The 12,680-nt window shown below is 44.1% G+C and overlaps 1 protein-coding gene across 1 annotated transcript in view; it reads left to right on the forward strand.

Moving 5' to 3' along the window:
- SEC13 (SEC13 homolog, nuclear pore and COPII coat complex component) overlaps positions 1-10,098 on the forward strand; it is a 48,098-nt gene extending 38,000 nt beyond the window's left edge. The window contains exon 9 of the mRNA XM_024123977.3: positions 9,635-10,098. Coding sequence (XP_023979745.1) covers positions 9,635-9,748 — 114 coding nt within the window. The 3' untranslated portion in view covers positions 9,749-10,098. The remainder of the gene's footprint in view (positions 1-9,634) is intronic.
- Positions 10,099-12,680: the final 2,582 nt, after the last annotated feature.

A 12,680-nucleotide genomic window follows, 5' to 3' on the forward strand; every position in this document is an offset into this window, starting at 1 on the left:
GGCTCAGTAGTTGTGGCTCACGGGCCTACTTGCTCCGCGGCATGTGGGATCCTCCCAGACCAGGGCTCAAACCCGTGTCCCCTGCAATAGCAGGCAGATTCTCAACCACTGCGCCACCAGGGAAGCCCCACATTCTTTTTTATATTCCCTTCCATTATGCTTTATTACAGGATATTGAATTGTTCCCTGTGCTATATAGTAGGACCTTGTTGTTTATCCATTCTATATATAATAGGTTTCATCTACTAATCCCAAACTCCCAATCCATCCATCCTGCACCCCCCATCCACCTTGGCAACCAGAAGTCTGTTCTCCATGTCTGGGAGTCTTTCATAGATAAGTTCATGTCATATTTTAGATTCTACATATAAGCGATATCATATGGTATTTGTCATTCTCTTTCTGACTTACTTCACTTGATATGATGATCTCTAGGTCCATCCATGTTGCTGCAAATGGCATTAATCTTTTTTGTGCCTGAGTAATATTCCGTTGTATGTATGTTTCACATCTTCTTTATCCATTCATCTGTCAGTGGACATTTAGGTTGTTTCCAACTCCTAGCTATTGTAAATAGTGCTGCTATGAACATAGGGGGGCATGTATCTTTGTGAATTAGAGTTTTCTCTGGCTATATGCCCAGGAGTGGGATTGCTGGATAATATTGTTAGCTCTATTTTTAGTTTTTTGAGGAATCTCCATACTGTTTTCCATAGTGGCTGCACCAGTTTACCTTCCCACTGTCAGTGTAGGAGTGTTTCCTTCTCTCCATGCCCTCTGCAGCATTTGTTATTTGTAGCCTTTTTGATAGTGGCCATTCTGATTGGTGTGAAGTGGTACCTCACACCTACCTCATTGTAGTTTTGATGTGCACTCAGCATAGTGTCTTCATCTGTCACCTATGTTGTAGCGTATGTCATAGTTTCTTCCTTTTGAAGGCTGAATAATATTCCATTGTGCCACATTTTATTTATCTATTCTCTGTTGATGGACACTGGGGCGCTTCCACCTCTTGGCTATTGTGAATAATGCTGCAGTGGACATGGGTGTACAAGTAATATCTCTTCAAGACCCTCTGCAGACAGCTTTTACCCAGCCTAGGGTCCCTTTTGTGTTCAGTGGTCCCAGAAAGATCCATCAGGCCCCGTCGAAAAGCCATAGAATTTGAGCTGGAATGACCCTCAAAGGACAGCTAATCCAACCCTATTTCTAGTGAGTGCCAATATCAGGACTAGTACCCAGGTCTGGTGGCACCCAGGACAGGCCACTGTACCCTGACTGCGCTCAGTAGTGTTTACAAATCAGTGGGCAAGTACCTGGTTGTACGTTCCATGTTTTGGGGTCTGCTGTCTTTTATCAGCATAGTGTCTTCATCTGTCACCTATGTTGTAGCGTATGTCATAGTTTCTTCCTTTTGAAGGCTGAATAATATTCCATTGTGCCACATTTTATTTATCTATTCTCTGTTGATGGACACTGGGGCGCTTCCACCTCTTGGCTATTGTGAATAATGCTGCAGTGGACATGGGTGTACAAGTAATATCTCTTCAAGACCCTCTGCAGACAGCTTTTACCCAGCCTAGGGTCCCTTTTGTGTTCAGTGGTCCCAGAAAGATCCATCAGGCCCCATCGAAAAGCCATAGAATTTGAGCTGGAATGACCCTCAAAGGACAGCTAATCCAACGCTATTTCTAGTGAGTGCCAATATCAGGACTAGTACCCAGGTCTGGTGGCACCCAGGACAGGCCACTGTACCCTGACTGCGCTCAGTAGTGTTTACAAATCAGTGGGCAAGTACCTGGTTGTACGTTCCATGTTTTGGGGTCTGCTGTCTTTTATGCTTCTTACTCTTCCTTATAAGCCTGTTTCCTACAAAGAGCTCAGCACTGTTGCTGTCTTTATAGCATTCCTTTGCTGAAGGACTTAGTATGTTTTCACTTCAGAGCATTCTACACAGTGCATGCTTAGTGAATAAAGTCTGTCCCTAAGGCAGCAGTTCTTAGAATTATTTTTTGTTTTGTTTTTGTTTTTGCGATACGTGGGCCTCTCACTGCCGCGGCCTCTCCCGTTGCGGAGCACAGGCTCCGGACGCGCAGGCTCAGCGGCCATGGCTCACGGGCCCAGCTGCTCCACGGCATGTGGGATCTTCCCAGACCGGGGCACGAACCCGTGTCCCCTGCATGGGCAGGCGGACTCTCAACCACTGCGACACCAGGGAAGCCCAGATCATTTTTTTTTTTTAATCAAGTTAATGTACATAGCTTTAGGTAGTTTTTATTTGGTGTGGGGTTTTTTTTGGCTGCCTTGGGTCTTTGTTGTGGCGAGCGGGGGCTAGTCTTCGTTGCGGTGCGTGGGCTTCTTATTGCGGTGGCTTCTCTTGTTGCCTGGGCCAGGGCTCGAACCCGTGTCCCCTGCACTGGCAGGCGGATTCCCAACCACTGCGCCACCAGGGAAGTCCCTGTGATTTTTTTTTTAATGCAGTCTAATTTTCCCTGTACGGGGACAAACCTTTTCAACTTTTAGCTGCTGCTTCTGCTTTTTACTTCAGTGTATAGATAACATACCTATTGATCTGTTTTCTTCCTCTACCACGATTCTCAAACTTTAGCATTGCTAAACTTGTTAAAACAGATTACCCACCCTACCCCTAGAGCTTCTGAACCAGTGGATCTGGGCTGGGACCCCAAAATTTGCATTTTTAACAAGTTCCCAGATGCTACACACACTCTGGTCTGGGGCCACATTTTGAGAACCACTCTAACACCCCATAACCTCTCACTGGAGCTCTATCAATTTGGTTAAACGGCATCCATGTAGTTGGTCCACAGCATGTGGGATCCTCCTGGGCCAGGGCTCGAACCCATGTCCCCTGCACTGGCAGGCGGATTCCCAACCACTGCGCCACCAGGGAAGTCCCTGTGATTTTTTTTTTAATGCAGTCTAATTTTCCCTGTACGGGGACAAACCTTTTCAACTTTTAGCTGCTGCTTCTGCTTTTTACTTCAGTGTATAGATAACATACCTATTGATCTGTTTTCTTCCTCTACCACGATTCTCAAACTTTAGCATTGCTAAACTTGTTAAAACAGATTACCCACCCTACCCCTAGAGCTTCTGAACCAGTGGATCTGGGCTGGGACCCCAAAATTTGCATTTTTAACAAGTTCCCAGATGCTACACACACTCTGGTCTGGGGCCACATTTTGAGAACCACTCTAACACCCCATAACCTCTCACTGGAGCTCTATCAATTTGGTTAAACGGCATCCATGTTTACATAATTATTATTGTCAATATTTCATGTTACATCATTATTTACAGCATTGTCCCTCAGTTACTGTTATTCATATGCTTTTTGTTCAGTCTTCCAGTTTTAGTGATATAATTGATATACATCACTGAGTAAGTTAACAGTGTACAGCGTAATGGTTTTGACTTGCATATACTGTTCAGTGATTACCGCTGTAAATTTAGTTAGCATCCATCATCTCATATAGATATCATAAAGAGAGAAAAAAATTACTTTCCTTGTGATGTTACCTCTTAAGATCTACTCTCAACAGTTTTCATATATATTATACGTAAGTGTTAGCTGTAGGCATCATGCTGTACATTACATACCAGTACTTATCATGCAACTGGAAGTTTGTGGGTTTTGACCACCTTCCTCCTATTCCCCCTCCCCCACACAGTGCCTCTGATAATCATGAATCGGATATCTTTTTCTATGAGTTTGGTTTTTTGTTTTTAGATTACACATCCAAGTGAGATAGTACAGTTGTCTTTCACTGTCTTACTTTTTTCACTGAGCATAGTGCCCCCAAGGTCCATATATGTTGTCACAAATATCAAATATTCTTTGTTTTCTGTGGCTGAATAGTACTCCATTTTATGTGTGTGTGTGTGTGTGTGTATGTGTATATTTATATATAAATACAACTTAATTATTCACTCCTGTTGCTGGTCAGTAGGTTGTTTCCATGTATTGCTAATTGTAAATACTGCTGTTATGAACTTGGGGGGGGTCAGATGTCTTTTCAAGTTAGTGTTTCATTTCCTTTGGATTTATACCCAGAAGTGGAATTGCTGGATCATATGGCAGTTCTATTTTTTGAATAGTACTCCATTTTATGTGTGTGTGTGTGTGTGTGTATGTGTATATTTATATATAAATACAACTTAATTATTCACTCCTCTGTTGATGGTCAGTAGGTTGTTTCCATGTATTGCTAATTGTAAATACTGCTGTTATGAACTTGGGGGGGGGTCAGATGTCTTTTCAAGTTAGTGTTTCATTTCCTTTGGATTTATACCCAGAAGTGGAATTGCTGGATCATATGGCAGTTCTATTTTTAATTTTTTTTAGTTTGTTTTATTGAAGTATAGTATATTTACAATGTATTCATTTCTACTTTACAGCAAAGTGATTCAGTTACACATATATATAAATTCTTCTTCGTATTCCTTTCCATTATGGTTTATCGCATGATACTGAATATAGTGCCATGTACTATACAGTAGGACCTTGTTGTCTGTGCATTCTATATATAATACTTTGCATTCCCTAATCCCAAACTCCCAATAGATCCCTCCCACACCCCCCATCCAACTTGGCAACCAGAAGTCTGTTCTCTAAGTCTTGGAGTCTGTTTCATAGATAATTTGTGTCATATTTTGTTTCACATGTAAGTGATATCATATGGTATTTATCTTTCTCATCATGACTTACATCACTTGATATGATATCTCCATCCACCCATGTTGGCAGAAATGACATATTGTTCTTTTTTATAATAATAATAATTCCATTGTATATATGTAGCACATATTCTTTACCCATTCTTCTGTCGGTGGACATTTAGGTTGTTTCCATGTCTTGCCTCTTCTAAATAGTGCTGCTATGAACATTGGGGTGCACGTACATTTTCCAGTTATACTTTTATCTACGTATGTGGCAAGGAGTGGGACTGCCGAATCATATGGTAGCTGTGTGTTTACTGTTTGAGGAACCTCCATTCTTTTCTCCATAGTAGTTATTAGCAGATCGCAGCCCCACCAAAAACAGGAGGGCTCCCTTTCCTCCATGCCCTCTGCTACATTTATTGTTTGTAGACTTTTTGTTGATGGCATTTTGAGTGGTGTGAAGTGATGCCTCCTTGCAGTTTTGATTTCCACTTCTCTAATAGTAGGAACGTTCAGCATCTTTTCATGTGCCTCTCTTTTTAACACTATGAGTAAAATGTACGTCTGGAAATTGGCCTCTGAAAACTGGGCCCTGTTTTGAATTCCTTTCCTATTACCTGCTCCTGGGCATTTCGTGACGGCAGGTGTCTTTACAGGCTCACAGGCTTTGAGAATATGAAGTTCCCCTGAGGACCTGCTTTAAAGTTGTTGTTACTGGAAATGGCCAAAAGGCGGCAGGATTTCTTCATGCCCAACTCTGGTTACACCTGCATGTACAGCCTAAGGGGACGTCGTGTTCCTGGTTCGTGAATTAGTGGAATGTGTCAGCACAAACACCCAAGGGCTTGTATCTCATTACTTCGTTGCCCCCCTCCCGGAAAGGTCCTAACCCTTGCAAAACCCCAATGCTGAGGGTGCTGTCCTACATGGGTGGTGTGACCCTAATGAAGGCAGCTGAAGGTGGGAAGGCCACCACCAGCAAACGTGGAGACTAGGAGACTATTCAGAGCTCTTCCCGGCCAGAGGGTCCACCATCCTCTGGGTGCACTAGGTTGGCTTTAGCTGCAGGAGGGTCTGCCTGGATCTGGAGATTGTGGTGACATCCCCAGGGGACCAGACACTCCAGGTCCAAGGTGGGCTCATTTGCTGGTACATCCTCCCCAGCTCCCTCAGACCCATAACACTCCAGCCTTGTGTTGCTGGCTGCCCAGGCTCCAGGGGTGTGACAGTAGCCCAGGTTCCCCAAGCCAGCATGGAATAGAGGAGGCATTTCTTTCTCTTTTATTTTATTGTATTTTATTTTTACTTCTGATTTTAGTTTGGGGTGTTGTAAATTTACAGTGTTGTTTTTGTTTCCGGTGTACAGTGACGTGTTTCAGTTATGCAGATACATATATTTGTTCTCTCTCGGATTCTGTTCCCCTATTGGTTATGATAGATTGTTGAGTAGAGTTCCTTGTGGTCCACAGAAGGTCCTTGTTGATTATCCAGTTTATAAAATTAGTGTGTACAGGTTAATCCCAACCATGGCATTTGTCCCTCCCCCCATGCTTTTCCCGTTGGTAACCCTAAGTTTCTTTTCTACGTCCGTGAGTCCGTTTCTGTTTTTGTACATGAGTTCACGCCTATCAATTTTTAGATTCCACCTCTTCGTGAAACCATATATCTCTTCTTCTCTGACTTGCTTCACTTAATATGGTCTCTAGGTCCATCCACCTTGCTGCCAGTGGCATTATTTCATTCTTTTTTATGCCTGAGTGTTCATTCCATTGTATATATGTACTACATGTTCTCTCTCCATTTGCCTGTGGATGGAGATTGTGGTTGCTTCTGAACCTTGACCGTTGTAGGTCTTGCTGCAGTCAATGAACGTGCAAGTGTTGGCTTTCCAAGTATGGTTATCTGCAGATGTGTGCCCAGCAGTGGGCTTGCCAGATCATATGGTAGCTCTATTTGTGGTGTTTTAAGGAACCTCTGTAGTGTTCTCCATAGTGGCTCTACAAATTTGCATTTCCCCCAGTGGTGTAGGAGGGTTCCCTTTTCTCCTCGGCCTCTCCAGCATTTATTGTTTGCAGACATTTTGATGGCCATTCTGACAGGTGTGAGGTGATACCTCGTTGGAGTTTGATTTGATTTCTCTAATGATTAGTGATGTTGAGCATCTTTTGTTTAGGGGCATTCTGTATATTGTCCTTGGAAAAATGTGTAGATTTTCCACCCATATTTGGATTAGGTTGTTTTCTTGATATTGAGCTGCATGTATATTTTGGAGATTAATCTTTTGTCTGTTGTTTCATTTGCAAATATTTTCTCCCATTCTGAGGGTTGTATTTTTGTCTTGTTTATGGTTTGATTTGCTGTGCAAAATCTTGTTTCATTAGGTCCCATTGTTTATTTTTGTTTTTATTTCCATTACTCTAGGAGGTGGGTCAGAAAGGGTATTGCTGTGATTTATGTCACAGAGTGTTCTGCCTTGTTTTCCTCTGAGAGTTTGATACTGTCTGGCCTTACATTTAGGTCTTTAATCCATTTTGAGTTCATTTTTGTGTATGGTGTTAAGGAGTGTTCTAATTTCATTCTTTTCCATGTAGCTGTCCAGTTTTCCCAGCACCACGTATTGAAGAGACTCTTTCCCATTGTACATCCTTGCCTCCTTTGTCATACATTAGCTGACCAGAGGTGCGTGGGTTTCTCTCTGGGCTTTCTATCCTGGATTTGCTGTGCAAAATCTTGTTTCATTAGGTCCCATTGTTTATTTTTGTTTTTATTTCCATTACTCTAGGAGGTGGGTCAGAAAGGGTATTGCTGTGATTTATGTCACAGAGTGTTCTGCCTTGTTTTCCTCTGAGAGTTTGATACTGTCTGGCCTTACATTTAGGTCTTTAATCCATTTTGAGTTCATTTTTGTGTATGGTGTTAAGGAGTGTTCTAATTTCATTCTTTTCCATGTAGCTGTCCAGTTTTCCCAGCACCACTTATTGAAGAGACTCTTTCCCATTGTACATCCTTACCTCCTTTGTCATACATTAGCTGACCAGAGGTGCGTGGGTTTCTCTCTGGGCTTTCTATCCTGTACAGTTGATCAATATTTCTGTTTTTGTGCCAGTACCATACTCTCTTGCTTACTGTAGCTTTGTAGTATACTTTGAAGTCGGGGAGCCTGATTCCTCCAGCTCTGTTTTTCTTTCTCAAGATTGCTTTGGCTATTTGGGGTCTTTTGTGTTTCCATACAAATTGTAAAGTTTTTTGTTCTAGTTCTGTGAAAAATGCCACTGGTACTTTGAAAGGGATTGCACTGAATATGTAGATTGCTTTGGGTAGTATAGTAATTTTCACAGTATTGATTCTTCCAATCCAAGAACTTGGTATATCTCTCCATCTGTTTGTATCATCTTTAATTGCTTTCATCAGTGTCTTATAGTTTTCTGTGTACAGGTCTTTTGCCTTCTTAGGTAGGTTTATTCCTGGGTATTTTATTCTTTTTGTTTGAGTGGTAAACGGGAGTGTTTCCTTAATTTCTCTTTCTGATTTTTGTTAGTTTATAGGAATGCAAGAGAGAGATTGGAAGTGGGCTTCTTGACACTGGGCCCTGTTTTGAATTTTTTCAAAGAATTCATTGTACCTCTGGAAGTGTGCAGATAAAGTTCTTCACTAGTCAGCTCAATTTGGGTTTCTGGCTTTCTCTCCTATTAGTGTTCTTAGGTTGAAAGGGCCTGCTATTAAGTTCTGTTTTGGGTTGAGGCACTTTTTTCAACTCTGAGATCAGGTAGATAGGACAGCTGGTTTCTTTTCCTGCACCAGTGAGGCTGGAGCATCAGCTTCACAGCTGCCTGGATTCTCTGGTCAGGCTTGCTAGACAGTCAGGACTGGCTACTTGACTCAGCAGTAGGTGAGGCTAGAATTACCTTCCTTGCCCTGGCAGTACACAGCAGGAGGGGATCCAGAGAATGCATGGCTTATTTTGGGGGGAGCTGAAGAGTCAGGAGTGTGCACCGCATTCCTGGTCAGGTGAGGCCACCGGATTTGCTATGCAGACAGTGAACGCCACCGGTGGTGCTTTCTATTCCCGTGTTACCTTAAGCAGGGTTGTTGACCAGCTATGTGGCTTCGCTGGTTGGGCAGTCCAAAGGCTGGATTCAGTAGGAAGTGCAGCGATGAACTGGTGTGCTTCCCAGGGAAGCAGCTTTAAGGTTACTAATGCTTTGTTTGTGGTCTGGACTGAAGCCTACCTGTGCCCCAGCTTCCCTGTGAGAACAGACTCACTTGGGACCTGCAGGTAGGGACTCAGGCTGCGGAGATCTGAGTGCTGGTTGTTGGAAGCCCTCTCTGGTCACAATCCGATTCTCAGGAGCTGGGCCTCACAGATTCAGCTGCGATCCTGGTGGAGCAAAACCAGAGTATCAGCACCTGCAAAGTGATGACCACAATGCAGTGGGAGGCGGGGACAGGTGCTGGATGTCACCCGGGGCTCTTTTCTCACTGGAGGGGCCAGAGCCTCAGGGGAGGCCACTCCCCGTGGTAGCGTGCCAGCCCCTGGAAGGGATGCTGGGATCAACATGTGGCCCCTTCTCTTACCTTCTAATGCAGTCGGTCTCAGTGTCCATAGTGCAGGACACTTCAGCCTCACTGCTTGCTGTGTTGTAGGATTTGATCAGTGGTGTGTCTCTATGAATAGTTCTTCTTTGGAGAGAAAGTGAAGCCGGGAACAAGCTGTGTCACCATCTTCATGACATCACTCTCCGTACTCCTCCTTTCTTACTCTGTGTGGATACTTTTTCCTTTACTTCCATTTTGGTGGGATTTCAGTGGGCGAACCAAGGTAAGTGCTCTCTTTACCCACAAGACTGTGAGCTGTAGTTCTTGCTGGAGATCTTTTTGCCCTCTTTAGAGAACCCAGGGAGGTAAGGGCAGGGATACATACCTGTAACAGGATGTGTGTGCTGCCTTGCAGGTGACCCTGTGGAAGGAGTCGGTTGACGGGCAGTGGGTGTGCATCAGTGATGTCAACAAGGGCCAGGGTTCTGTGTCCACTTCAGTCACAGAGGGTCAGCAGAACGAGCAGTGACAAGACAGGCAGGGCCTGGTCTCGACCTGCTGCCTCCAGGACTTCCCCTTCGTGGGCCCACTGACCGAACAGCTGGGAGGAAGGACATCCAGCTCCCACAAGGTCACTTTCCCAGGAGTCGTTAACAGATGCAACCAGATTTATCATCTGCCTTAACATGATTTAATATGGTATGTAATTTACTGTCCAGCTGAACACACACTTGTTCTGAGGAAAAAACTACAATTAACCGTCACCTCTATTATTTTAAGATATTGTTGGTCATTTTTATGTACCTTTTAGGTTCAGGCATCATTTGGGGGGGACTGATTCCAAAGTAATTAAATAAACTTGTATTCCTTATCAATCAATCATTCTTCCTGCATTTTTCTAACCCCTCCCTACAAAGCTCGTTTTAACTCTTGTTGGTTAGTGTCCTAGAACAGCATTTACCAAGACCCAGGTCCCTATGGGCCTAGCTGAGTCCTGCCCCCAGAGCTGATCTGTCACTGTGTAAGAGTCCTTGTGACTCAGTTTATGCTGAAGGCACCATACAAAGCTACACTTGGCCTTCAGGGATGGGACTGCAGCCCCCAGCTCTGCTACATATCCTGAGCATACATCCTCTGCTGGAGACTTGAGGCTAATGAAGTCTGCCCTGCACATACAGGGTAGTATCAGCCATATCCCAAGGGTTACAAGACAGGCGCAGAAAGCAGGCACAACTCACCTGGTTTACTGCGCAGTCAGTGGAAGGAGAGGCTCACCGACACTGAACCAAGGATCACCTCTAATGCGACGCCCTGGGACCCTGAACTGAAACAGCAGTCACGGCAGTGGCTGAGACCTGTATGAGTGGCATGAACTTGGAGCTTTCACATGTGAAGCAGCACAGCAAACCTGTGTAGGCACATACCCCCAGCTTACTGGTGAGGAAAATGGCAAGAAGGTCAAGAGCTGCCCTGGGCCGTCCACCACCATATGCTAAAGCCACCACTGGCATCCTGACCTGTCTCAGCTCAGAACTCTCAAAGGTGGAATCCAGGACCTGGTGCTGGGGCTCCTCAGCCATAATCAAGGAGCGGAGCTCACGCCAGGCCTTTATGTGCGCACACACAGATGAAAGGTCGGGCCGCTCACTGCAGGAGGTTCTGTGCACAGGTAAGTGTGGACCCCTCTTCTGCCAGTTCTTTGTCCATTTTTCAGCAGCAGAATCCCTGTTGTGAAATAAATCTTACATCATAACATATAAAATTGGAAAAAGTGTAACTACAATGGTCAAGTGAGGATAGAGAGGCCTGGCCCACTAGGCCTCCCAAAGCATTCCACAAAATCCTACCTTCCCAGAACAACAGGAAAATTGCTGCTTCTTCCCTTCCATCATTCAGATGCGAAAAGAAAGGCCAAGGAAGCACCTTTGCTCGAGCTTCTCAATGGACACAAATTACACTGAATTCTAGTTAGCTCTACATATCTGCCTTCCCTAACAAGCTCTGTGCTCCCGAGGGCAGGACCGGTCCCATGTCACACACTGGGTTAGTGATCGCTTATTGGGCTCCTGGCCATAGGCTGTGTTTATAGCTTACACCATCCGTTCGAATAATCTGGAAGTAAATGAAATTACCACTGTCAACAGTTTATACTTAGGGTGGTAACATGTTAGCCATTCCTGGGGTACGGGAAATACCTCCAATTTGTTACAACAAAATAGGCCAACCAAGTACAATGCCATGTTGTGTCCATCTTCAGGGCAGTTGCCAAGCCCAAATGAGAGGAATGTAAGGGTAATTTAAAAGATATAGAGAGAATTCTAGTTAGGGCAAGATGGCAGGAGCAGCCACACTGATTTTCAATCCTTTCTCAAAAGCACAGCAACTAGGGATAGCAAAAGAAACCCCTGGATGACATTAAGGTAGCTCCTCAAACTCTGAAACGTCAAGGAGTAGGGCCAAACCATTCATAAGGGGGAGATTTCCACTTCCACACATGAAGGATTCACAGCTCCAAGAGTTTCCCTCAAGCCATTAACAACTAGAAAAACACAAAATCCATGAAACAACTGCTTTCTGATGTAGGACAACAGGCAGTGTTTGGAAGAAGAGGAAAAAGTGGGCGTGGGAGGGGTGGCACCACAATTGCCGCAGCTTTCTTCCTAGAGGCAGTTCCCAGGAAAGGGCAGGGAAACAGAATCCAGAGCAGCCTCACTGAGTTAAAAAGACAGATGAGAGTTCAGAAAGGCAAAGGTAGCATTTACACAGCAGAGTACTAAAGAGGGAGCTGCTCAGAGATAGCCAGCTCCTCGGATCTGCAGGAGAGTCTCCTAGACTTTTAACCAAGTACTAACCTGCTTATGGGAAGGGTGAAACTCTCGTGGCTGAAAAGCAGTAGACCACACAATTCCTGGAACTCAACAGAGGGCAAGTAGTTCACATTCCCAAGAACCAGAGTGCAACAGTTTCACAATATAAAGGGCATTGTGTCGAGTCCTAAGAAAGATCATGCATCAATGGTGTATCTTTAATCAGGTCTGCAGTAAAGGCTGCTCTGGACCTTAAAAGCAAGCCTTGAAAGCATCAAACTGATCCACCAATAATTTCACTTTCTGCCAGATCAAAGCCCAACACTCTTTAAAGGAATAACAAGAAATTCAGCATGTGACAGCATAAAATTTACAACGTCCATCACCTAATCCAAAATTACTGGGCAGGCAAAGAAGCAAACAAAAGACCCATAACCAGGAGAGGAAAAAAGTGCATAGCCACAGACTCAGAAAGGAGAGAGACCACGGAATTAGATGACTACCTTAAAAACAGCTATTATAAATACGTTCAAGAATGTAAAGGGAAATGAACATAAGAAAAATGGGAGATATAAGAAAGTTGCAAATGGAGTCTCTAGAAGTGAACAATTCAATATCTGGAGTGAAAAATACACTGGATGGGAGTAAAAGCAC

Source organism: Physeter macrocephalus, chromosome 18 (assembly GCF_002837175.3).
Source record: "Physeter macrocephalus isolate SW-GA chromosome 18, ASM283717v5, whole genome shotgun sequence".
Lineage (NCBI taxonomy): Eukaryota > Metazoa > Chordata > Mammalia > Artiodactyla > Physeteridae > Physeter > Physeter macrocephalus.